Source organism: Protomyctophum bolini, assembly GCF_963924005.1.
Source record: "Protomyctophum bolini genome assembly, chromosome: 4".
NCBI lineage: Eukaryota > Metazoa > Chordata > Actinopteri > Myctophiformes > Myctophidae > Protomyctophum > Protomyctophum bolini.
The window spans coordinates 36,557,284-36,584,891 of record NC_137865.1 but is presented as its reverse complement, the minus strand read 5'-3'; the positions used below and the strand labels follow the sequence as shown (position 1 = coordinate 36,584,891).

At 43.4% G+C, this 27,608-nt stretch overlaps 1 protein-coding gene across 3 annotated transcripts in view; it reads right to left on the bottom strand.

Annotated features, from left to right (window-relative positions):
• Positions 1 to 2,907: 2,907 nt before the first annotated feature.
• The window catches only part of carmil2 (capping protein regulator and myosin 1 linker 2), an 88,770-nt gene continuing 64,069 nt past the window's right edge, over positions 2,908 to 27,608 (bottom strand). For 2 of the 3 annotated variants that reach the window (XM_080761704.1, XM_080761706.1), the window contains 10 exons: positions 20,377 to 21,367; positions 16,481 to 16,594; positions 10,844 to 10,880; positions 9,869 to 9,937; positions 9,392 to 9,640; positions 8,991 to 9,049; positions 8,240 to 8,411; positions 7,112 to 7,201; positions 6,860 to 6,994; positions 2,908 to 6,129 (listed from right to left, as the gene is read on the bottom strand). In XM_080761704.1, coding sequence (XP_080617830.1) covers positions 5,591 to 6,129; positions 6,860 to 6,994; positions 7,112 to 7,201; positions 8,240 to 8,411; positions 8,991 to 9,049; positions 9,392 to 9,640; positions 9,869 to 9,937; positions 10,844 to 10,880; positions 16,481 to 16,594; positions 20,377 to 21,367 — 2,455 coding nt within the window. In that variant the 3' untranslated portion in view covers positions 2,908 to 5,590. The remainder of the gene's footprint in view (positions 6,130 to 6,859; positions 6,995 to 7,111; positions 7,202 to 8,239; positions 8,412 to 8,990; positions 9,050 to 9,391; positions 9,641 to 9,868; positions 9,938 to 10,843; positions 10,881 to 16,480; positions 16,595 to 20,376; positions 21,368 to 27,608) is intronic. The other variant, XM_080761705.1, reaches the window with a different exon arrangement.

The window sequence follows — 27,608 nt, the reverse complement described above, 5'->3', positions numbered from 1 at the left end:
AACCCATCGTTTTTGTCATTTCGTCATTTTTTTCAAATCCTCAAAAATGATGAAAAACGGCACGCTATAGTATGCCATACGATATGGGCTATAGCCCACGGTCCAAAATGATGAGAAACGAGGCTAACTTTGTTTTTCAAAATTTCAAAAAACATGGGCTATAACCCATCGTTTTTGTCATTTCGTCATTTTTTTCAAATCCTCAAAAATGATGAAAAACGGCGCGCTATAGTATGCCGTACGATATGGGCTATAGCCCACGGTCCAAAATGATGAGAAACGAGGCTAACTTTTTTTTTCAACATTTCAAAAAACATGGGCTATAACCCATCGTTTTTGTCATTTCGTCATTTTTTTCAAATCCTCAAAAATGATGAAAAACGGCGCGCTATAGTATGCCGTACGATATGGGCTATAGCCCACGGTCCAAAATGATGAGAAACGAGGCTAACTTTTTTTTTCAAAATTTAAAAAAACATGGGCTATAACCCATCGTTTTTGTCATTTCGTCATTTTTTTCAAATCCTCAAAAATGATGAAAAACGGCGCGCTATAGTATGCCGTACGATATGGGCTATAGCCCACGGTCCAAAATTATGAGAAACGAGGCTAACTTTTTTTTTCAAAATTTCAAAAAACATGGGCTATAACCCATCGTTTTTGTCATTTCGTCATTTTTTTCAAATCCTCAAAAATGATGAAAAACGGCGCGCTATAGTATGCCGTACGATATGGGCTATAGCCCACGGTCCAAAATGATGAGAAACGAGGCTAACTTTTTTTTTCAAAATTTAAAAAAACATGGGCTATAACCCATCGTTTTTGTCCTTTCGTCATTTTTTTCAAATCCTCAAAAATGATGAAAAACGGCGCGTTATAGTATGCCGTACGATATGGGCTATAGCCCACGGTCCAAAATGATGAGAAACGAGGCTAACTTTTTTTTTCAAAATTTCAAAAAACATGGGCTATAACCCATCGTTTTTGTCATTTCGTCATTTTTTTAAAATCCTCAAAAATGATGAAAAACGGCGCGCTATAGTATGCCGTACGATATGGGCTATAGCCCACGGTCCAAAATGATGAGAAACGAGGCTAACTTTTTTTTTCAAAATTTCAAAAAACATGGGCTATAACCCATCGTTTTTGTCATTTCGTCATTTTTTTCAAATCCTCAAAAATGATGAAAAACGGCGCGCTATAGTATGCCGTACGATATGGGCTATAGCCCACGGTCCAAAATGATGAGAAACGAGGCTAACTTTTTTTTTCAAAATTTCAAAAAACATGGGCTATAACCCATCGTTTTTGTCATTTCGTCATTTTTTTCAAATCCTCAAAAATGATGAAAAACGGCGCGCTATAGTATGCCGTACGATATGGGCTATAGCCCACGGTCCAAAATGATGAGAAACGAGGCTAACTTTTTTTTTCAAAATTTCAAAAAACATGGGCTATAACCCATCGTTTTTGTCATTTCGTCATTTTTTTCAAATCCTCAAAAATGATGAAAAACGGCACGCTATAGTATGCCGTACGATATGGGCTATAGCCCACGGTCCAAAATGATGAGAAACGAGGCTAACTTTTTTTTTCAAAATTTCAAAAAACATGGGCTATAACCCATCGTTTTTGTCATTTCGTCATTTTTTTCAAATCCTCAAAAATGATGAAAAACGGCGCGCTATAGTATGCCGTACGATATGGGCTATAGCCCACAGTCCAAAATGATGAGAAACGAGGCTAACTTTTTTTTTCAAATTTTCAAAAAACATGGGCTATAACCCATCGTTTTTGTCATTTCGTCATTTTTTTCAAATCCTCAAAAATGATGAAAAACGGCGCGCTATAGTATGCCGTACGATATGGGCTATAGCCCACGGTCCAAAATGATGAGAAACGAGGCTAACTTTTTTTTTCAAAATTTCAAAAAACATGGGCTATAACCCATCGTTTTTGTCATTTCGTCATTTTTTTCAAATCCTCAAAAATGATGAAAAACGGCGCGCTATAGTATGCCGTACGATATGGGCTATAGCCCACGGTCCAAAATGATGAGAAACGAGGCTAACTTTTTTTTTCAAAATTTCAAAAAACATGGGCTATAACCCATCGTTTTTGTCATTTCGTCATTTTTTTCAAATCCTCAAAAATGATGAAAAACTGCACGCTATAGTATGCCGTATGATATGGGCTATAGCCCACGGTCCAAAATGATGAGAAACGAGGCTAACTTTTTTTTTCAAAATTTCAAAAAACATGGGCTATAACCCATCGTTTTTGTCATTTCGTCATTTTTTTCAAATCCTCAAAAATGATGAAAAACGGCGCGCTATAGTATGCCGTACGATATGGGCTATAGCCAATGGTCCAAAATGATGAGAAACGAGGATAACTTTTTTTTTCAAAATTTCAAAAAACATGGGCTATAACCCATCGTTTTTGTCAAATTGCGGAATTGCGGAAATTGCGGAAATGGTAATTGCAGAAATGGAAATTGGGGAAATTGCGGATTTTTTTTCTCCATTTTTTTCAAATGAAATTAAACGGGTTGAGAATTTTTACAGCTAGCCTCTGCTAGAGCCGTACAAATTCAAACCAGTTTAATTTCACAGACCCCCAATTTGACATGCATGAAGAAATGTATGTCTTTTTAAAAAAAGACATCTTATTTTGAAGGCAACCGGAAACACTGCTAGCTCATAGACAGGAAGTAAACCGGAATTCTTATCGTTTTCGTCAGTGAAAAAAGGTAGTCGACAAACATTTTTCGTCATAGTTTTAGTCGGACGAAATCAACACTGCCAACCCACACACAGAACTAAAACCCCAACACCACAAAGCATACAACACATCTCAATCAATTTTTAATAATTATTAACAAGTATTTGGATTTATACTCTCTTTTTAAACATTTTGCTCATAATTTCAGCTTTTTTTGTTACTTTATGTATGTATTTGTACATATTCATGGCTGGCGTGCAATGATAGACAGTAGAAAATAAACTCTCACCTAGAAAGAGGAGGAAAGTCTGGTCTTCGACATCACAGGGACACAAAAACTGATGATACTCTCTGACAAAGATTGTGTCATTTTCAAATCTCTGCGTGTTTTCAACACAAGGTCTCAAGAATTACTGGGAGGGTTCATGAAAGAAGGGCTTGAGAGACCATCACATGATTTAAATTCATTCATAAATATTAATTACTGGCTCAGTTTTACTGTTTCCATTTTGGGGCGTTTTCAGTGCCATTGCCTAGTTTTCCCCTTGGCACATTATCAACGTGATTCATAATCATAATCGTACCATATATCGATTTGTGGCCCAAAAATGTTTGTTTTCAGTCTTACTGATGTTCCAAGAAAGTTAAAAAGGTGTCACAAAAAGACAATCCGGGAATCATCAGTTTCTTTATGAACAAAATTCAACAACTTCCCCCTTTTTAAAACATGACGCTGACAAGAACGTGTCTCTTTAAACATTGTCCATGGAACATGTACACAGGTGTGGAATAGCAATGGGGCATTAAATATGCAATGCTCAATGAATCGGCATAATTATGAACTTCACTGTCTGTCTTCTGAACATACACTTCAGAACCGGGCGATGGTTACGATATTCCTACACAGCGATCACCGTCAAGGTACATGCATTAACCATTTCTTATTCATAGTTTAAAGGAGAATTCCGGAGTAGCTGTTTTCTTAGAGTAATCTGATGATAGTATATCCATTAACCAATGTGTGAAAAATAAAAAAGTCCTTCTCTAGCATGCTGTAGCTCTGAGCAGGTAGGAGGGGTCTATCGGCCGCTCGCCATAGACGGAAGCCAATTTGGGACAATAACTCTGTTTATGACACATGTAAACAAAACAAAACAAAAAATAATCATCAAGCGATAAAAATAATCGATTTAGACTAAAACGCCGTGCACGTTTTCCTTTGTGCCTGTACCACTGGTTAATGGATACAATAACAGAAAGAAGTTTTAAAAAAACGGCTACTCCGAAATTCTCCTTTAAGTGTCACAGATCGTTTCATGACAGAACTTATTTACCATTGTGTCTCATGATTAATCATAAATAACCCTCCGTAATGTATTTAACCCATTCAGGACGGGAACCCCTTTTGGTGTTTTAAGGATTATGTTATACTTTAGCTATTGAAAAAATAGCAGATTTACAAGCTCTTAGTGCGGCACTATAGCTTGTAGATCTGTATTCTTTGAAAAAGCGTGAAAATGAGGCGCAGATTTGAATGTACTTTCAGAGCGAATGTTTTTATTTACTCAAATCTTTGCTTCTGGGGGTCCCTGGAACAACATTCATTCAGATGGGGGTCCGGTGGCCAATTACATATAATTCTGGGGGTCCTTGACATGGAATTGTTTGAGAACCACTGACATAGAAACATAGGTTTTTCAGAAAACTGTCGTGATTTAGAAGACATTTTGTAGAATCGGCCTAAGGTCTAAATGGGTTTATAACAAGCCGTGATGTTCAGTTTCAACATTAAGTGCACCTCTATCACGTGAGTCACGTGCTGTTTGGTCCCATGGTGGAAAGTAACTAAGTACATTTACTTAAGTACTGTACTTAAGTCCAATTTTGAGGGAGGCTACTTCAAGTAGTATTTCAAAATGTCAGTACTTTTACTTCTACTCCACTACAGAGGTAAATATTGTGCCATTACTCCACTACAATTATTTGGAAAGTTAGTTACTTTTTAATTATTATTACAAAACCGGAACATTTTTTACTACTGACTACTTTTACTTTTGGCACTTTAAGTATATTTTGATACTTTAACCTTTTTTGTTTAATTGGGACTTTTATTTCTATATTGCAGTATTGGTACTTTTACTTGAGTAAAACATGCAAGTACTTTTTCCACCACTGTTGTTTGGTCAAGAAACACGCATGACGCCTATCACAATGAAAATGATTCATCCTTGTTGAGCCTGTGTACGACACACGTGCGCAGTAAATAATTCTCAAACATCTGTCTAATGTTTTCTTTGTTTTCAAAGCGAGCGAAACATGCCGACACGCAGTCTGTATACAGTCCCAGCCAGGCTTTGATTCGGCCGATGTCACTGATGAACCCCTCCTTTGCCTCCCCTCCTTACAGGTCTCTCTCCTTAACGGACCACTTCACCACTTTTCAAAATATCTTCATATACAGTAATTGGTCCTCACTAATGTTCATGATAAAAAAAAAACTTTGTGTCTGTGTCTCATAGGAGTGATGTGGGCAGTTCAGAAACCCGTCCACCAGTGACATCGTTAGGCAGATTTTTGTAGATTTTGTTTTAAAAACATTTAGATTTGTATTATCGTGAGAACGATGGCTTCCATTATCACAGTGCAACTTTTCAGGAATAGAAAGCCTGCCGTTTCTATTAGCTTGGATTTCCCCTTCGATGATGTCACTGGTGGACGGGTTTCTGAACTGGACACAGCCCTCCTATGAGACACAGACCAAGTAGAAAAAAATTGTAGCATTTTATCATGAACATTAGTGAGGACCAATAATTATATGAAGATAGGTTGAGAAGTGGTGAAGTGGTCCTTTAACGGTGTGGGTGTGTCATTTGAAGAGGAGGGTTTCAGTTCTTTGGTCTGGCGGTTCTGCCTTCTCTGTGTGCCGTTTGGAGACCGTCTCGCCCCCCTCCACCTCCTCCTCTTCCTCCCGTGTGCTTTCTCCGACGTCTGCCGTGCTGGCTGGGGTTGTGCTTGGGGTCTTCTCTTGGGACACGTGGTGGTGGTGGTGGGTCACATGAGATTTGTCTACGACGGCGTGAGACAGAGTCGTGGCTGTGCTTGGTGGCCCCGGAGGAGACTTCTCTTGTTGGGGTGACTGGGCTTTTTCGGAGCCCGGTGCTGCCGCTGCTGCCGCTGCTGCTGGCCTAAGAAGTGACAGGGCGGGAGGGGGGATGGCCGAGGCGGAGGGCTCAGGTTCCGCTGCCTCTACGCTGGGCATCTCCACAGCTGCTGCTGGAGCTGCTTCATTGACCGTTGTTGTTACTCCATGACCTGTCCTCTTTTTCTCCATCTTATTCTCTTCCATGTTCTCCCTCTCTTCCTCGTCCTCTTTCTTGGAGCTCCTGCTCTGCTGTGCTTCGTCTGCTGGGTGTTTGAGGGAGGCAACAAGAAAGGAGCATAAATGGTAAATGGTGCACTTTTATAAGCATTTATATATCCAAGGCGATTTACAATGATTGTAAATCATTCACACGCCGATGGCGGAGGAAACCATGCAAGGCACAAACCTGCTCATCGTGAGCAATTATGCGTTTAGTGTCGGTCTTGCTCAAGGACACTTCGACACTAACTCTTGGGGAGCCCGGGTTCGAACTGGGAACCAAGCGACCAGTCTACCTCCTGAGCCACTGCAGTCCCTAGGAACCTTTATTTAGAGAAGGGGTTCCCCAACCTGTTCTGGATTAAGGGCAGGCCCACTTGAAAATTATAAAGTAGCCAAGCAGCAATGGGTTGGTTGCATGCATTTTTATTGCATGCATTTTATTTTAATTAATCATCAATCGATCGACGGTGTGCCGGCTTAGTCAAGTAGTATACTCTTAAGTTCACATTTATCTGAAACGAAAAAATGTAATGAATTCAAAATTTTAAAGAAAGAATGTGAAAGAACATACTATTTTATGTCATTCTTTTTATCACTCTCGCAGTAACTAACTAACTTGCCAATTATTTGGGGGCCCACTGGCACACAGGTTGGGGATCGCTGAATTGAACAGACAAACAAACAGACAGACAGACAGACAGACAGACAGACAGACAGACAGACAGACAGACAGACAGACAGACAGACAGACAGACAGACAGACAGACAGACCTCTGTCTACCATCTCCACTGTGTTCTCTCCTGTGGGCGTGTCCTCTCCTGTGGGCGTGTCTTCAGTGCAGGTGGACAGATCACCTCTGTTGCCGCGGTGACGGAGTGGCGACCTCTCTAGCACTGCCTTCAGCTCTGAGTGAGAGAGAGAGAATAAAGGAGAGAGTATCTACACAGATATGATGTCTCATCTCAAACATCTCAAACTCGTTCACTCACTTATATACACGCACGCACGCACATTGTCCTCACCTTGTGTCATCGTGAGAGCGTCTTCGTGGACTGACACTGCTCGCCGTTGTGGGAGGGGTTTCATGCGTGGGCGGGGTTTAGGAAGACTCTCTGGGGCAGCACACACACACACACACACACACACACACACACACACACACACACACACACACACACACACAGTGTAACACTCTCAAGAGTTAAATTGTTAAACATCTGCATTACTTAATTGTAATTGAGAATGTAGAAGAATTGTTATTTTGATAAACGTTTGCTCTGTTATCTCTCCTCAGGCCCGGATTAACAATGGAACCCGCAGTTTGCAGGGCCCAGTGCAAGACCATTTCAAATAGGTAGGCCTACAGCTGTTGCTTTCCCAGCTTGGTCGTACAACAGTTTCCACTCGGTGGGAGGAGACCCAAATTCCGTATAGCAGATCCAGCATCAGATTGTGCACTGTGACCTACTATCAGTGACTGAGTGTGCACTGTGACCTACTATCAGTGACTGAGTGTGCACTGTAATCTACCATCAGTGACTGAGTGTGCACTGTGACCTACCGTCAGTGACTGAGTGTGCACTGTGACCTACCATCAGTGACTGAGTGTGCACTGTGACCTACCATCAGTGACTGAGTGTGCACTGGGACCTACCATCAGTGACTGACTGTGCACTGTGACCTACCATCAGCGACTGAGTGTGCACTGTGACCTACCATCAGTGACTGAGTGTGCACTGTGACCTACCATCAGTGACTGAGTGTGCACTGTGACCTACCATCAGTGACTGAGTGTGCACTGTGACCTACCATCAGTGACTGAGTGTGCACTGGGACCTACCATCAGTGACTGAGTGTGCACTGTGACCTACCATCAGCGACTGAGTGTGCACTGTGACCAACCATCAGTGACTGAGTGTGCACTGTGACCTACCATCAGTGACTGAGTGTGCACTGGGACCTACCATCAGTGACTGAGTGTGCACTGTGACCTACCATCAGTGACTGAGTGTGCACTGTGACCTACCATCAGTGACTGAGTGTGCACTGGGACCTACCATCAGTGACTGAGTGTGCACTGGGACCTACCGTCAGTGACTGAGTGTGCACTGTGACCTACCATCAGTGACTGAGTGTGCACTGTGACCTACCATCAGTGACTGAGTGTGCTCTCTCAGAGCGGCCCTGTGCGCTGGGACCTCTCCGTGGCGAGGGGGCCGGTGGGGGGTCTCTGCGCGCCGGGGATGGAGCTGAGGTCGGACCACCAGGTCTGTCCTTCTGCACCGCTACCTGCCGGGCCACATGCTCCTCGTGGCTTCCATTCTACGGGTTGGATGAGAAAATATATATTTTTAAACAAAACCTTCATGTACAATAGCCAACGAAAAACAGCGGTAGGCAGGTGATCTTTTTGAACAAGTCTGAAAGGTCTTTATAGCATATAACAAAGAATAACACATGACAAACATCAGAGACCCTCATTCTGGAAAGGGAGAACTCCAAAGGAAAGACCCTCGACGGGGAAACGCAAAGATAGAAGCCTCGGTAGGCCGAGTGGGCATTATCCAAATGCATAACAAACAAACAAACAAAACTTTTAAAGGACCACTTCACCACTTTTCAACCTATCTTCATATAATAGGTCCTCTCTAATAATCATGATAAAATGGCACAATTTTTTTCTACTCAGTCTGTGACGAGTTTCTAAACTGCCCACAGCCCTCCTACTGTATGAGACACAGACTGAGTAAAAAAGATTGTGCCATTTTATTATGATTATTAGTGAGGACCTATTATATGAAGATTGGTTGAAAAGTTGTCCTTTAAATGTCTATATGAGACTTTCTCAACTTTGTCCAAAAGAAGACATTTATGTGAAGAAACCTCCCCAAACAAACTCACCAGCGTCTGTGTTTTGGAGTCCTCCATCTCCCCCGGCCTCCTATCCAGGACGAGGAGCCCTGCAGGGCAGGTGGTACCAAGGTTATTATAGTTAACAAACATTAACTAAATACTATAATCTATAATCTGAATGAATTTGTAAGTGTTACGTTTTTATTACACAATACTTCGCCTAATACCTATTCAATCCTGCACCTGTCAAATAACTCAAATATTAAAAAAGAATAACCAATAATAATAATAACGAACTAATAGTATCAGCATTTTCAAAAATAAAAACTAATAAAAACTAGCAAATCCACTATAAAACGCATTAAAACTGGGGGGGGGGGGGGGGATATTCAAAACGAACTAAAACTAAAAGAAAAACAAGATTAAACAAAATCCCAAATGATTCTAACCTTGGGTGGTACGAGTAGCGGAGCTGCCGGAAAGGTGCTGGGATTGAGAAGCATGCTGGGAGGGAGGTGCGGTGGTCTGACCTCCTCCTCCCCCGGGGGGTGCAGCCGGGGTGGGGAGGCAGGGCTTGGCAGCGATGACGGGTTTAGGGGGCAGGGGCCCCACGGGCCGCTCGGGAACCACCGGTTTGGGGTGGAGGAGGGCAGGATCCGAGCGGAGCGGCTCCACAGCTCGCATGGGACGCCTGGTGTCTGAGGTGAGAAAAGAACCAGGGAGAGAAGTAGGAGTACGAGAGAGGGACAAAGAAAGAAAAGAGAGTGGAGGAAGGGTAAGAGACCAGCATTGCGGTGGTGGGTGCATGCAAGAAAGAGAGAGGGTGGATGGTTATTAAGCTGCAAATTGCTACATTTTCAATCCTACTTGTATATTTTGGAGATTAAGTGATCGGGGTAAGTAAGTACATAGTATATACACTGTACCTGATGAGCTGGACATGGTTCTGGGCTTCAGAAATGTGGGAGGTGGTTGAGGTTTGTCCAGGATAGCACCTAGAGAGAAAGAGAGAGAGAGAGAGAGAGAGAGATAAGGGCCCGGTTTCCCATAGGACACATGGTGTAAGAGGTATGGTGTTGCACATGCTCAGATGCTCTCTAGGCCGCACACATACGTCTGTGAACATAGACATTCCGTGTATAGATGTGCCACACAATGGTAGGACTCAGGCCTCAGGCCTGAGGCCTACATTGCCTCCTCCAATGAGTCGGTCGGTGTGAGCTTTCCACCATTGGTGTGTGAATGTGGGAAGTGAGGATGCTGGCGTCGACTGTTCGCCGCTTCATCTCCCAATGTATGAATGAATGAACCATTGTTAAGCACTTTGAGCAATTGGAAAAAAGCGCTATAAAAATGAAATTGTGGATTGCGTGTGTCGAATGTGAAGTCGTGGGGCAAACGGTTGTGGAGTTATGTGCATTACAACCGTACACACACACACACACACACACACACACACACACACACACACACGCACGCAGACACACAGAGACGTGGCACAATTATTGTAGGATTATTATTATTAGTAGTAGTAGTAGTAGTAGTAGTAGTATTAGTATTATTATTAGTATTATTATTTATTATTATTATTTTGAGAACAATAAGATCTGAGATGTGTCCGGATCAGGATCAGGTCATTCTTAGAGAGGGAGACACTCAGGGGACTTGTCGTAGAGACATGGACGAGAGGCTATACTTTACACACTTTTCCCCCTGTGGATTGCAGCAGTGACCTCCTCTGACGAAACAGCAGGGAGAGACAGAGGAGCACAGGACACACACAGTCACACAGTCACACAGTCACACAGTCACACACACACACACACACACACACACACACACACACACACACACACACACACACACAGTCACACACAGTCACACACACTCAGCTATCTTACCCTCAGAGTTGGCCTTTCTCAGCTCTTCCTCTTTATTCTACAGATAGAGAGGAAAAAGTTATTATACCAACAAGATTATGAGAGAATATTGTGCTCTTCTAGGCTAGGGAATCACAAGCCAACATGCTGCATGTTCTCCAACAATGTAAAAAGAAAAAGAAAAAAAAAAAAGATTCATAGCCCAGTGCAGACATAGTTTCCTATCATAGATTTAAACACTAAAATGTACAGCCTTATCATCACAGCTCGGTAAAGAAGCCTTGACTTAATTTTAATTAAATAGTGACTCCCTCTTTAAGAGTGTTGGTCCCACACTCTTAGGCCCTCATTTATCAACCGTGCGTACGCCAAAATATGGGTGCACGCCGAAATTGCCGACATTTTTGACATTTACCATTTCCGCCAAAGCTTGAAATTGAACGTGACAACGTACAAAATCGACGTTTGCTTCTCAGCTGGCGTACGCATTTTTTTTCTGTCTTACACAAGCGGAGCAGCATTGTCTGAACTGCTGACACTGTCACAGGCATCTAAACATATGTTTTCACTCCTAAAATGTTAATATAAAACGGTATGTGTATGTAAAAAACAAAAGAGAGATTTCCAACTTTACAAGTAATTAAAATCGCGCAATTAAAAACAATATAACATGTTTACAATGTATTAGTTTGTGCTTAATCAAACACTTGTTATGCGAGCGCACTTGTGAGATGATTTTGGAGCGCATGCGGACGCGGTGATGCGGCATATGCGATTATGATATTATTATTTTTTTAAAGGCATGAATGGACTGCACGCCTTTATTTCCAAGTGACAATGACAAGCATACAATACAGCTTGCCTATTTGTAGTAAGTACTAGCAGGCTATAGGCGTAAGGGGCTTAATCATTCACCATTTATAAGTGCTTAGACAGTTTTGACAGTTCAGATAAAAGCGAGATCATTTTCGGGGGTCGGGAGGACGGGACCGCGGCGTGCGTCGCCAACACGCATTATCTGTTGGTATGGTAATCTCTGCATCAGAGACAAAAATTCCCTAGGGAGAATTGTAAAAGTGGCCTCAAAAATAATTGGCTCACAAATGAACGGCCTAGACCAGATCTTTAAGAAACAGGTAATTAACAAAGCTCTGTGTATCCGATCTGATGCTGCTCACCCACTATACGGAGAGTACATCCTTCTCCCATCCGGCCTTCGTTTGCGAGCCCCATGTGCCACAAAAAACAGGCACAAACATTCCTTTGTCCCGGTCTCTATTCACACACTGAATGCTGCTGTGGGTAGATCGAGGATATAACCTTATGATGAGCACTTTCACTTTTTACTTTTTACTGTATTATCTCGTGCCTATGTCTATGCACACGCACTTTTATGACCTATCGCATAGCACTTTAAACGCCTGCACTTTAACGGTTGTGTGCGCCTCTGTACTCTGGTATCTGCTATGTGAACTGTTTGTTTGTTTATTTGTACTGTTTAATGTACTGTCTATGCTGCAACCCAATTTGCCCTTCGGGGACACTAAATAAACTTGAACCTTGAACCTTGAACCTTGATACCAGCGCAAGCGGCAAGCCTTCATCCATATGTTTATGATTCGTTCATCAATGATCAAATCACTACATAAACGTTGATTGTGAGCTGCCTTGACGACATGATAGCCTATCTCTCATGCAGGCATGTCACCCACAGGACTTTAATATCACAGCAGTGCGCAGTATCACGCCTTCGCCGTGCACTGCGCACGAATGGGTAAAATTAATATAGGCCAGCCTACAAACTAATTCCATTCATGGCGATGCGATGTCGATGTGTCATGTATATGCGTGCATGCGTGGACATGACAGCAAAGCAAGCGAGGTGAGAGGAAAACAGACAGGGTAGGCCTACAACTTTATTTAATTCATGCAGGTGTTCGTTCTTTATTTAACAAGACACCAGTGGGCTTGCAAGTTGCGTGTGCTTCTGCGTGTGTGTGTGTGTGTGTGTGTGTGTGTGTGTGTGTGTGTGTGTGTGTGTGTGTGTGAGAGAGAGGTGCGTGAGGCGGGCAAGGCACGGGAGAAACCTTTTTTCCATGGTTTCCATGGTTCCCACAGGTCGTAAACATGTGTTCAGTCGCAAAAACGAGGGCGAGGCTTGATTTCATAGGGCGTGCCAGATAGATTTCAGCCGTCACATTTATTAACGTCAGAACGAAATTAAGGAAGGATCAGCTGTTTGCGATCACTTTATAAATGCCGTGGCGACGTGGGTGTACTACGAAACCTGCACTCGAATCTGTGGCAGATTTTACACTTGATTGATAAATGAGGGCCTTAAAGAGGGAGTGCCACAATTTTTGTATTTTTCCAGTTTCTATGAGGTAACAGTACTTCATTAGACACCCTGGAGTCGTTTTTATGTGCAATGGTGTATTAACTTTGTATTTAGGGTTTCTTCCTGGAGACTGAACCCTTGACAGTCAAACGGGCCAATGAAATAAACAGTAATATAGAGACATCACACTATCAGCCCCTCCCCTAACCCCTCCCCATTTATTATACAACTACAGCTGTGGGTGCGGCTTCAGTTGAGGTGGATCACCACCCATCACCACCCACCAGGCAAACCAGGCATACTTAATGAACTGGTGGGCGTGCCCACATAAAAACATTTGAACAAATACTGTATCTTTTTGAAAAAAATGTTACCTCCTTATATAACAATAAGACCTGATGATGATGTTTTAGGGTGGAAAAGAATCACGGCACTCCATCTTTAAAGTCTTGTAAACTTCCTGCGGTAAGTACATATACAGGCAATGCATCCTGGGCATAGGCGGCGGGTGCATAAGGCTAGGGAAGGCTTAGCCTTCCCAAAAATTATGCTGGATATTTTTTTAAATATATATAATATATGTGCGCAGCATTATAGAAGGCTATTGTGTGTGTGTTGTCGCTGCCCCCTGGTGATCGCTGATCGGATAGGCTATACACTATACAGCATATGATTCACTACTATTGGTATGTCTGTAAACCTCGTCCTTCCAGTCGCTTTGTAGCAAAGAGTAGCGCGCGGCCGCGCGCTGGTTTGTTTTGGGAAACAGCAAAATGTATTTTTCAATGCAAATATAAAGTAGCCTAATTCAGAAGAAGACGCTGTGAGTCGGCTGTGTCAGAACTCAGCAGCACCAGTGCCTAGGCTGCACGGTTCACAGTTCACACCACTGCAGCAACACTGACACGTTCAGCGGAGTGACTGCTGTCTCTGTGCCGTCTGTAGAGCCATGAGCCGCGACTCCCGGAGGGGCAGCAACACCGCCGGGTAATCTACACTGAGTACTGACTGACTCGAGACTTGAGAAAAAGACGTCCAAAAGTCGTTGTCTGTGTATAGGCTAATTCATTGGTAAAAGTATGCTAAATAACTCATTTTTAGACCATCTGGGAAATAAATAAATAAATAAATCCGCGGCGGCGGCCTCGCTTCGCTCGGCCGCGAGAGTCCCCCCCCAAACGCAATTCTATAGCCTACCCAAAGGTAAAACTCACCCGCCGCCTATGATCCTGGGCCTTGTAGTCTATGCCCGACTGCCACAGGGATCCTTTAGAATATTAACGTTTGTGGTTCCTTAACAATTTCCTCTTAATGATAAGTCAGAGAATTAAAACTCGAAGGTATAATCCACTAAAAATCCACTTTGTCTTAGGTGTGAATATCTGCACAGCTGTTATGTACAGTATAATCATATTAACAGCAAATGTCTTGTAGCTACTATAGCTGTTTACTGTTTGAACATTACAGCCATGGCTTACTAATATATAGCCTTTAGATTTTGATTAATCTTAATAATTCAACATAAGAAAATGTCTTAAGATATCAATTTTAATTTATTTAATTGTGGAACCACCTACATTATTTTAGAAAAATGGTCCGTACAGGGGGGGAATTAAAAAATAATAATAGAGTAAAATAAGTATCCCTTTATTCAAAGGGAAAAGTCTATGTTTCGGTAGTGACAAATTTTGGGAGAGGAAAGATATTCCAAAGAATTATTAAAATACAATCTTATAATTGACTGTGCTTTTACTAAATATGTGTCCCTTAGATCTGGTGCAACATGAATATGGTCAAAGTTTTTCCAAAATAGCATACAAATTACACACAATTTCCAACTCTGAATTTGAACCAATTCGGTAGAATATTTGAGGGGCTTGCCCCTCAAAATTGTATACCTGATATCAGTTGTGTATCTCATTAGGCATCCACAAAAGATCTAAGTAAAAACATCACACTCGTGTGAAGTCAGTCTTATCATCATACATCATCATACATCACATTCCGTGCTCAGCCAATCAAATCATCCGATTCTGTGCTATTATGCTATACAAACACATTCTGTGCTCATACGGACATACACACAAAGCTGTGCATAGGAGGGGCTATAGCGCCGCTCAAAAATGAATTATTAGTAAACAGTTAAAAATACATCTTTTCTGTTTTAGACCATTTTGCAAGACTGTGTAGGTGTGGCGGACCAGGTTTTAATTGGCATCTCACAGCAACACAACAGTCACACAGCTGAAGAAGAAAAGTTAGGATCTGTTTGATTCAATGTCGTGGATATTTGTTTTATATAATAATTCTTCTGATTGATTGTATGACCGAACACTGCACTGAGGCCACTTTTACACCGGTTGGTTCCCAATGGGAACTGGTTCAGTTATTTTTGGTTCTTAGTCCATGAGCCAGAGCTCCAAAATTGGAACGTTAATTATGAATTGAGTGTGCAAAACTATACCTATATTAGATTGTTATCACCATTACACTTACCCAATTGATTACTTACAGGAAGACAATGATTTAAAATTATAACTTTAAATATGCAAATGAGGCATTATGAAGGAAAATATGCAAAATAATAGAAAATATGAAAAAGCTACTACTGTGGAAGGCTTCTCATGTATTCATTTACTTGTATTGATCCTATAAACAATTTAATATAGGTCTAGTTTTTCCCACCAATTGTGGAGCTCATGGAGCTCATGGAATAAGAACCAAAAATAACTGAACCCGGTGGAAAGGGGGTCTCAGAGAGAAAAGAGAGATGTTCTGGCAAAAAAAAGAATGCTCACTAGATGTCACTGTTCTCCCAGCAGCATGCCTTTTCAGGTAGCTGTACTCTTAGGCCTGACTCACACCTTTGCATCTAGCATACAACATTGATGCATGTAAACAAAGGGTTTGTTTACATCTTGCCCCAATGCATTTCCAATGGAAGTCACATGGTTTGACAGAACATTTGTTGCAGCTTTCGGCTGAGTTTCGACTGCCCCCAACCCTTTCATACAACACAAATGTTGTGTCAAATCATGTGACTCCCATTGGAAATGCATTGTGAGCTTGCATCAGTCAATAAGTCTCATACAACAAGCATACATCAATCTGTTGCAAAAAACGCAAGCCGCAACCACCAATATTTACAAACAACTGTACAGAATAACAAAGTCGCTTATAAAAAACAGACATGGACCCCTGAGAAGGGCAGTGGGAAGGGGAACCTAAATAGTACAGTATTTATGAACACAATAACACGTGCATAAATGAAATGCAGAGACATGCTATGTGACATTACATCTGTGGAAACACATACACACCTGTCCTATTTGGCTGGTCTTTGTGTCAGCAGGTGGGGTTTTGGCCACGCCCATTCTGTGCAGCATCACCTGAAGTCTCTGCTCAAAACTAGACGCGCTCTCGGATGCATACTTCTGGAAATGCACAAACATAAAGTCAGAGCACATACTGTACACAAGGCACGCATGCAGTAGCATCACATCCATTCAGTCACTCCCAGTTAGCGTTATCTGCCTTCTGCATTACCCTGGCGGGATCAATACCATTTTAGAGTTTATTTTCTTTTTAAGATATTTTTGAGGCTTTTGGAATTTATTGATAGAGGAAGTAGAAACAGACAGGAAGGTACATAGGTGGTACGCTTCTTTCCCCTCCTGGCTTTGCCCTGGGTTGGCTCCCATAGAGTCAATTTACTTGCCTCAAGTTCTGGGTGCCTGACCCGACATGTTGCATTACGAGCCTGGACTGCTAGGCCGGCCTGGGTCCATTTTGGAGTTTCTGATCCGGTCAGAGCAGAAATAACTTTGCAACATCAGGCGGCCGGAACCAACGACCGGAAACTCCGGCGCAGCTAGTGCACCTCCGAAATGAATCCCCTGGTTTAAAAGGTGTTTAGTTTGGTATAATAATAATTTAGTTTCTCTTGGTATAAAAATCATTTGGTATGTTGGTATCTTTTATTCTAACTCGTAGCATGTCTAGCGAGAATACCAGACTTTCCTCCGCGGTGGAAAAGCTGGTTATATCTGTATATAGGCATAAATATCATCATGTATGTAGTCAGTCAGTTGCACGCACGCACGCACACACGCACGCATGCATTATATACACATACAGTGTACTATAAAGCTGACGGTTGGCCCAGTTTCACAGTACCATACATGTACTGTACACAGTAAACTAAATTCACATATAGTCACATTCAGCTGTACTTCAACTGGGTGATGATAAATGTTCCAAGTAAAGCCCTTCTTGAATAATGAATGCAGCGCGTGGCTCATTTTTATCGGAGAGCATTTAGAGTCAATCTGCTTCCGGCTCTCTGCACCACACCGCCATATCCGCTCCTTCAGCTCTCCACCGACCGCGTCCTCAAGACAATGATTGATTTTAACCGTGGAGAGACCTCCTGCTTCAATAGTAGGGTGGGGGGGGGGGGGGGATCCGGAACCAGAGGAGAATCGAGAGGAATTAACCAGATCCAACATTGAGGAACCGGACTCGGTTCCATCACATGAGGCCTACCATTACGTGGCACATCTATGCATGAAATGTTCACAGGCTTCTGTGTGCGGCCTAGAAGTCATCTGAGCATGTGCAACACCATACTTCTTACACCATGTGTCCTTTGGGAAACCGGGCCAAAGTGTGTCATGCTTTTTTTTTTTCTTCTTTTTTTTACTGTACTGCCATATAAAATGTTAAATGGTGCATTTATATAGCGCTTTTATCCAAGGCGCTTTACATAGATTGTGCATTACATTCAGCCGTTCACACACCCACCCACACACACATTCATACACCGATGGCGGAGGAAACCATGCAAGGCACCAACCTGCATATCGGCAGCAATTTTAGGGGTTCAGTGTCTTGCTCAAGGACACTAAAACTCTGAGGGAGCCCGGGATCGAACGGCCGCTCTACCGGCCACTCTACCCCTTTGTGGGCCGGGGTACTACTCATATATGAATATATCATCATATCATCATCATCATCATCATATCATATCATATCATCATCATCATATCATATCATATCATCATCATACTATAATCATCATCATCATCATCATACTATAATTCAGCCAATGTCTGTGTGTCTGTCTGTGTGTCAGAAACACTGTCATAGCTCCACACTGCCTGCACCAATCACTCCCACTTTTCACATAGGCATTGACCATAATAATATGGAGGTCTTAACGAAGCCCTTTTTTTGATTTGACACATTCATGATTAATAATGAATTTATTATTGAATTAAAAATGCGAAAACGCACCCAGGGCGCAGTACCCCCAGCAAAACTCCTCTCCCCGGAAATCACGTGTCACCAGTGTCACAAGTGAATTGCATTTTGGGAGGACACTGATTAATACTGGGACACAGTTTTCCGCGCAACATCTGTTTCGACACCGCACTGTCCGCTCCCTCCTCTACCACCTCCTTCGCCGTGCCGTACACATGAGCTACATGCACGCAGCTATAGCCTACTTTCGCAACGCACGTGTGTGTGTACTTTCGTTTCGCCACGCGTGCGTGTGTGCGTGTCTCGCTACTTTCGCAACGCACGTGTGTGTGTGTGTGTGTCTCGCTACTTTCGCAATGCACATGTGTGTGTGTGTTTGTGTGTGTGTACTTTCGCCACGTGCGTGTGTGTGTGTTTCGCTACTTTCACAACGCACGTGTGTGTAAGCATGTGTGTGTGTGTGTGTGTGTGTGTGTGTGTGTGTGTGTGTGTGTGTGTGGAGAATGAGATACATCATAGTTTACGGTAATGCATGGGGGGAGTTCCCCCATGCAGGGCCGGTTCTAGGCATAGGCGAACCAAGCGGTCGCTTGGGGCCACAACCACTGAGGGGGCCACGTCACAGGGAGAAGATTTTTTTTCTTTTTTTTAATGTATCCCCTATCCCTTACATGGGCTACTGGCCACATGTGGCCCCCACCTAGCTTCTTAATTTTGATCTCAAAGTGCACCAGATTGGCAAATGTACAGATTTTTCTGGACCCGGGGGTGCTAGCAACCCCCCGGACACCCCCCGGCGTGGCAGGGCAGGGGGGGGCACATCATATTATGTTGCTTGGGGCCACTAAAGGCCTAGAACCGGCACTGCCCCCATGTCCCCAGCTACATTATAATTATAAAGAACCCAATGGAACCACACCAAATGAACTCATTTACTGTACCCTCTCACAGTTCAATTAACATTGCTTTTACAATAGTAATGGGGGTCTCATGTAACTCAGAGACAGCATATACAATTGACCCATTTACACTCTCACATTTAACCCATTCTGAACGGGAACCCATTTTGGTGCTGGCATCATGTTATGCTTTAGCTATTGAAAAATAGCAGATCTACAAGCTCATAGCGCGCCACCGAGTGGCGCGCTACGAGCTTGTAGGTCTGCTATTTTTGAAAAATCGAAGAACGACTGACATTTTTAGAATCTGATCTCAGGTCAGAATGGGTTAATCAGACCAGTGTGTGTCCAGTGGAAACCTCGTATGAATCTGATCTCAGGTCAGAATGGGTTAACAGACATACAAATGCCATTCAATGGGGGGCTCCACAGGCATCTTCACCTTTCAAATGTCTCCACGTATATTTGTTACATCTGTGTGTATACAAATATATTATACAAGTTAAAATGAAGAGCAATTAAATATATTTATGGGGGGAAATTGTCCATACAACAGGTAAGGACTAGTATATATAATATCCTGTATCTGTACATCAGCATTGAATGCATATTAATGTACAGAACGAGGATGTGTGTATTCATTGCGACTGTATAGGTCGCAGTTTACTATAAAAACCTGCATCTCGCATCCGTCAGTCACGCCTCGTGACACGCTCATCAAACCCTGTACACTGTGTCATGGAGAACACTGGATCATCACCTAGATCTGCATAATTACAGATGTAGAATCTGACCTCACGGACACCAGTGACCAGATTGATAGTTTAACTTCTGCTTCTTAATGGGCGAGCTACGCCAGGCTTTTCAGCGAGCGTTTACACACACGCGCACTTAAAATAGGACTGGATCTATAAGTGCGTGTGCGTGTGTGTGCGTATCCCTTATACGCGTAACCGCACGCTGAAAAGCCTGGTGTAGCTCGGCCGTAACTGTACCGATTTAAGAAGCTCTGTTGTTTTCGTATGTACAGAAGGATTATGCGTGAATTAATTTACCTTGCCGTGTGCGCTGTCCTTGTCCTCAGGCTCCAGGCCGGTCAGCAGGATGAGACTCTGACTCTTGCCCTCCCTCAGTGACCTCCTGCTGACCTTCAGCCTCCTCTCTCCGTCTGGCGTCCCTCCTCCCTTCTTCCCTCGCTCCTTCTCCTTCTCCAGCGTCCGGCTCTTCTCTTGCTCCATTGACGGCGCCATCTCCGTGGCCGCCGAAACAGGGGTGTGCAGGCCCGGACGCACGGGAAGTGAGGTCACTCCCTTCTCCTCCGGGTTCGAGGCTGCGGCGGTGAGGCCAGGGGTGGTGGTGGGGGAGGGGGGTGTGGCCGCCTCACTGGGAGGCGTCGTCGTGGTTACTGTCGTCGTGGCCGCCGGCACCATCTTGTCCCTCCTGTCGTCGCCCCGGAGACGGCCGTCGGTGGCGACGGTTCCTTCTGTGACGGCGGCATCGTTACAAAGGTTAACATCCTCCACTAACCTTGACCCTCTCTCCTTCTCCCTCTCCCTCTCCCTCTCCTTTTCCCTCTCCCTCTCTTTGGCCTCGCGGAGCGGCCGGATGAGGTCTGCGATGGAGGTCCTTTTGACCTTCACCCCTTCGCCTCCTCCGCCTCCTCCTCCCGCCTCGCCACCCGCTCCGGCCTTGGCGGCCCGGCCGGCCCGACCGGCCCTCTTGAAGGCGAAGAAGTCGCCAAACTTCTTCTTGATGTTTTTGGAGGAGGGAGGTGCAGTGGTGGTGGTGGTGGGAGGGGGGGAGGAAGGGGTGGGGGGACTCACAGATGGTGGCACCACAGTGGGGGGCATAGCGGTGGCAGGAAAGGTGGAGGATGTGTTGCTACAGGGTGGGGCAGAGGGAGAGGTGATGATGGAGGAGGTGGTGATGTGGTCGGACGAAGAGGAGGAGACAGGGATCGGGACTGAGGGGTCGGAGGAGGAGGAGGAGGAGCTCGACTCTGGGGGAGTGCCTTGGGCAGGGTTAGGCTCCTCCCACTGTCCTTTTCTGCAGCAAGGAGACAGCGGAAAGAGCAACAGACAAGAAGAGGCAACTCAGTACTACAACTAATACTACAGGACCAAGACACACACACACACGCACACACACACGCGCACACACACGCACACACGCACGCACGCACACACACACACACACACACACACACACACACACACACACGCGCACACGCACACACACACACACACACACACACACACACACACACACACACACACACACACACACACACACACACATGCACACACACACACACACACACATGCACACACACATGCTCAGTGGACGTAGGACCAGACGGGGACAAGCATGCAACGAGCACACATAGTGCAGGCCATTCATAGACACAGTGGGACCTATTTTGTGTCTTAAGTTCCAGGTCTTATGACTTAACTTAAGACCTGAAGGCGTGGCCAATGCTGTTTGGCCACTCAAAACAGCCAAATAGCATTGGCCACACCTCCAAGTCTTAAGTTAAGTCATAAGACATGAATATGATACATGGACATGGTAAGACTTGTTATACTTTAACTATTGGAAAATGGCAGATCTACAAGCTCATACAAGCTTGTAGATCTGCTATTTTTAATCGTGAAAGTTTTGTGCGAATCGTTGAATATATATTCTTTCAGAACGTTTTTAACTCTAATCTTTGCTTCTGGGGGGTCCCCTGGAAGTGGAACAACATATTTTGAGATTGGGGTTCACGGCAAAGTATCTGTATATAATTCTGGGGGTCCTTGACATGAAATAGTTTCACTAATACAGAAAATTTGTTTTTTTCTGAAAACTATCATCATTTAGAAATTTGTAGAATCGTCCTCAGGTCTAAATGGGTTAAAGGAGAATTCCAGGACTAACCATTTTCTTACCTTACTCTGATGTTATTATATCCAATAACGAGTGGTACAGGTGAAACATGACATAACTTTGTCCCGAGGGCACTGTGGCCTTGGGTACACACTGGGTTTGACGTTACGCTTATTCTAATAGCTTGATTTCTTTTTTATAATTGTTTTGCAGACATCTGTCTTTCATAATGTTCTTCTGTCTTTCCACCGTGTCCACCGCACACGCTCAGAGCTGTGGTGCGCTCGGGATGGAGTTGTCATGTTTCACCTCCACCTCTCGTTCTAGGATATAACATAACAATATCAGATTAAGGTAAGAAAACGGAATTCTCCTTCAAGATTGATGCATGGGAGCCATTTTGACAATGTTTTTTGTCAGATTGACAAGAAACATTGTCAAACATTGTCAAAACACTCTAAAATTCATGTGTACACACTATGAGTTACAAATGTAAAATCCATCTGCATTCTCTCGGAGTTACAAATGTAAAATCCATCGATGAGTTACAAATTCATGAATGAACACTAAGAGGATTTTACTGTGTGTGACCTCCATCATCTTTATTGGTCCCATTTTCTTCTCTCAGTGGATGACATGATGAAATATAAAGCTTATCGCTCACTCTGCTTATTGCTCACTCCATGAGATAAAAAGGGTAATTCATAATGTGATGTTCCTTGACCACTCCCAGCTGAAAGAAAGCGTTTTAGACTTATTTTCATGGATCTGATCAGAACTTCAGCATTTTAAGAACATGTCTGATGAAGGTCCTAGTGACCATAATATTGTGTCATTCTTGACCACTCACTGACTGCCAATGATGAGGTTTACAATTTACAGTTTCGGCATGAATAGACTTCTTTCTTTCTGGCTGTGAGTGAAAACAAGCTACCTTCAACTGCCCATGATGAACGATGGAGCAGATTATCATGGCGACACAGTTTTTATATTCCTCCAACTCTACCGCGTCTTTCAAAGTGATCGTTAAGAATAATATTCTATGATTGCTCAAAGATTAGTTGAAAGTGCCCGGAATGGATGGCAAGGGCAGCTATAGACGATGTTTTAACTCTGGCAGTCAATATGAGTTAAATTTAAAACATTGTAAGTGAAGACAGTGTGCGGGACTCCTATTCAAGTTCATTACTCCCGACGCACATGTCTGTCTCCGTATAGGTAGGTGTGCAAAAGGATTTTTATTTTGCTCAACAATGTTTGTGTAAAACAGAGGCCAAATGGGCAGGACTTCAAAGCTTACTCTTCTTGCAAAAATACAGACTTTTTCTTGCTCAATTGTGGAAGGATTTCATCCCTCCGCAGTAGTGAAGAACCAACCAAATTCACCTGGAACTCGTCTGCTGCTCTGATGGGCTGTAGGCCTAACCAATAGTCTGTTTTAAATGTTTATGTAAGTGCCCCTTGGAAAGACTCCTAACAAAGCACGAGACCAAATATCCACGCAGTGATATTGTCAGGCTATGCGAGGATACGTCTGTGCATGGCAATCCATCTTCAGGGCATTTGGAAAGATGGATATACTGCTTTATGTCGAGGGCAAGTTACTCTAACATGAGCAGTGCGTAGTGAGCAATATATATGTTGTACTCAGGTATTCAAAAGTACAAATTACAAAGTACAATCTCTTGTATGACAATGCCCTTCATGCATAGCTCGTCCACATTGAGAGGCTCAACCAATGCTAAATATAAAATGGCTTGTCTTTAAAGTCTACTCAATCTCTTCTCCACTAGTCCCTCCCTGACATTTTAGTCTAGTTTTTTATTTGTAGACAAAATTGTCAATATGTTTTGTCATAGTTTTAGTCATCGCAGCTTTTTATATAGTTTTTGTCAGTGAAAAAAGTGAAGAAAAAAAATCAGTTGACGAACACTGGGCTCAACGTTGTAAACGTCAGCTGGCACAAGTGTCAGGCATAAATGTCGAGCTCCTAATGTGACAGGTGGCTGGGGATGATGAGGAAGCTTGTTAAAGTTGAACCTGTCAAATTATAGCCTAAATTGATTCGCTCTCATAGAGAGACTTCTCCATGACAGTTATGGCTATGATGAAGACTGTATCTTGAGCCTGATTCAAATGTACAACACTGTTGCTATTTTACAAGTCGCCATCGTTTTGGTTCCGCTGCCACTTACCATGATAGGTTATTATTACACCAAGAGATAAAACATTATAATAAACACGCATGCAATCCAGATCCAATCGATCAGATGCAATACAACAGCGCTCTATGCATCGTAGTCCCGTCCCCTTTCAGAACGACGAGGGCACCAGGAAATAATTCCCCATTAATTTTCCTCATAGACGTTTCAAACAGTATTTATTTAAAGACCATTAAAGCCTCGGACAAAGCCAACTTGGCAGGTAACAACTCATGACAATAAACACATTTTTTTGGGCCGAACAAATAATTAGAAAGAAGAAAAACAACAAAAAAGTGTTTTACTACTTTTTGAAATGTCTATGGGGAAAATGTGAGGGGAATCGGCAAAGCTTCCTTACGTAGATTGGCTAATTTTTGTGAACTTTCAAGTATACAAGTTATTTTCCATCTCTCCTAATGGAAACAGATATCTCAGGTTTTCCTCATGACATACTGTATCTTTGGGGGGAAAGAATTACATATTTGCGTACCGCTAAGGTACAGACAGACAGACAGATGCTTGAATACAGTAAAGAGATACAGCAGCATCTGTTCAGGCAACTACTGTAAACAGGAAGACTTCATGCAGCCATCTGGGGTTGTGGGGCAACAAGTGTGTTTGTCCTGCATTGTTGGTGAATGTGAGGTGGTTGTGTGTCGCTATGTCTGTGAACTCCATTGTGCTTATATTCCTTATCATAACATTAGTTATATATAGTCATCTATATCAGTGGTTCCCAAAGTGGGGTCCGGGGACCCCCAGGGGTACCTGAGGGAGTTCCAGGGGGGACCCATCTATTTTGTTCATGTTCATAAAGTGCTAAAGTGTTTAAAGCAGTGGTTCCCAAACTTTTTCATGTCAAGGACCCCCAAATTGACACTACTTAGCCCGTGGACCCCCATTTGAAAAGATATGCCAGGGACCCCCATAAGAGAAGACGTACACATTTAGACGTCTACATTTAGACGTCTACATTTAGACGTCTGTATACATTTAGACCAGTGGTTCCCAAAGTGGGGTCCGGGGACCCCCAGGGGTACCTGAGGGAGTTCCAGGGGGGACCCATCTATTTTGTTCATGTTCATAAAGTGCTAAAGTGTTTAAAGCAGTGGTTCCCAAACTTACATTTAGACGTCTACATTTAGACGTCTACATTTAGACGTCTGTATACATTTAGACCAGTGGTTCCCAAAGTGGGGTCCGGGGACCCCCAGGGGTACCTGAGGGAGTTCCAGGGGGGACCCATCTATTTTGTTCATGTTCATAAAGTGTTAGTGTTTAAAGCAGTGGTTCCCAAACTTACATTTAGACGTCTACATTTAGACGTCTACATTTAGACGTATACATTTAGACGTCTACATTTAGACAGTGTCCCCCTGAGTGCCTTCCCAGTGCCTCCCCAGTGCCTCCCCAGTGTCTCCCCAGTGCCTCCCCAGTGTGCCCCCCGAGTGCCTTCCCAGTGCCTCCCCAGTGTGCCCCTGAGTGCCTCCCCAGTGTCTCCCCAGTGCCTCCGCAGTGCCTGCCCAGTGTCCCCCAGTGTCCCCCCAGTGTCTCCAATAGCAATACAAGAGCAATAATACAAATTAATCTTAATGTATTAATCTTATTAATTAATGAATCAAATTAATTCATTAATTAATCTAAATTGCGGCCTGTGCCCAGCACCATGCCAAAGCTTTTTCCTGCAGGAAACACTGCTTGTGGTTGTAAATATATTGTTATCCGTGTTGCGAGGATGAGAGGGTACCTGGAAAAATATCTACCCCAAAAGGGGTACCTGGTCCAAAAAAGTTTGGGAACCCCTGATCTATATGGCTAGAGTGTGCTATATGTTACTTGTGGTATTTGTACTAGTCCATATCCGTTCAGGGATATGATACCTCTCTCCCCCACTCTCTATCTCCCTCTCTGTACTGTACTGTACTGTACTGTACTGTACTGTACTGTACTGTACTGTACTGTACTGTACTGTACTGTACTGTACTGTACTGTACTGTACTGTACTGTTATTAGTGTTGTTATTGTTGTTGTTGTTGTTGTTGTATTGTTATTGTTATTATTAGTATTGTTATTATTATTACATGGATACTGTACTGTACTGTACTGTACTGTACTGTACTGTACTGTACTGTACTGTACTGTACTGTACTGTACTGTACTGTACTGTACTGTACTGTACTGTTTATATTATTGTTATTGTTGTTATTAGTGTTACAATTGTGTGCGTTCGTGAGTGTGTGTGTGGTGTGTAACTTCCGGTGGCAACTCGTGGGGCACGTGGTGGCGGCGGAGCCAATGGAAAGACGGCATGTAGTGTTGCCAGGTCTGTGTATTGTAAGCGAGTGGTAGTGTGTGTAAGTAGGCTGTAGAAAGTCAGGGTTTGCAGGCTTGTTTGCATAGACGTGGCGGCGGAGCCAATGGAAAGAGGGGAATCACGGGATGCAGTTTTGCCAGGTCCGCGAATTGTAAGCGAGTTGTAGTGTGTGTAAGTAGCGTGTTGAATGGCATTTTTGTGGGCTTCCGTGTGTTCCGTGGCCCGTGTGTGTGTGTGAGTGTGTGCGTGCATGGGTGTGGGTGCTTTTGGCGATAGTGTTTGTTGTAAAGAAATGTATTGTCGGCGTGAGTGTGGATGGGAGGTGACTTTGGTGGCAATGCAATGAGCATTGGTCCACGGGTGGTGTTGAGGCTCGGCGATCGGCGCGACATGAGGAGATAGATCTGGAACGACGCGGAGGGTAAGTCCATGACGACACTGCCGTGTGAGTGCAGTGTGTAGTGCAGTGGTTAGCTAGTGACTTTGGGTTCCATAACCGTGTGTGCGCATGAAGATTACAATAATATATTAGATAACGGGTGTCTCCTGTGGCACACCCATTGTGCGATGCTCAGCCAATCAGAGCACAGAATGACACACCTTCCAGCCAATCACAACACGCAATACGTGTTAGATTATTATTATCCATACATGGACGACAATTCCGAGGACATTACTAAAAGTATTAGTTATTATTCCATAATATTATTGTCTGGAATTGTCCTTTAAAAACGTATCATGTCAGAAAAGGAAGTAATCATATAAAGTTCAGCGCTGGCAGTAACTCACTCAGTAAACATTTCCATGGTGAGAGCAACCTCCACCAATCAGAGACGTGCGTTGCTGTTACACTTTAGTGCTGTGAGGTAGTGTAGCACTTCTGCACGACATCGCAAATAAA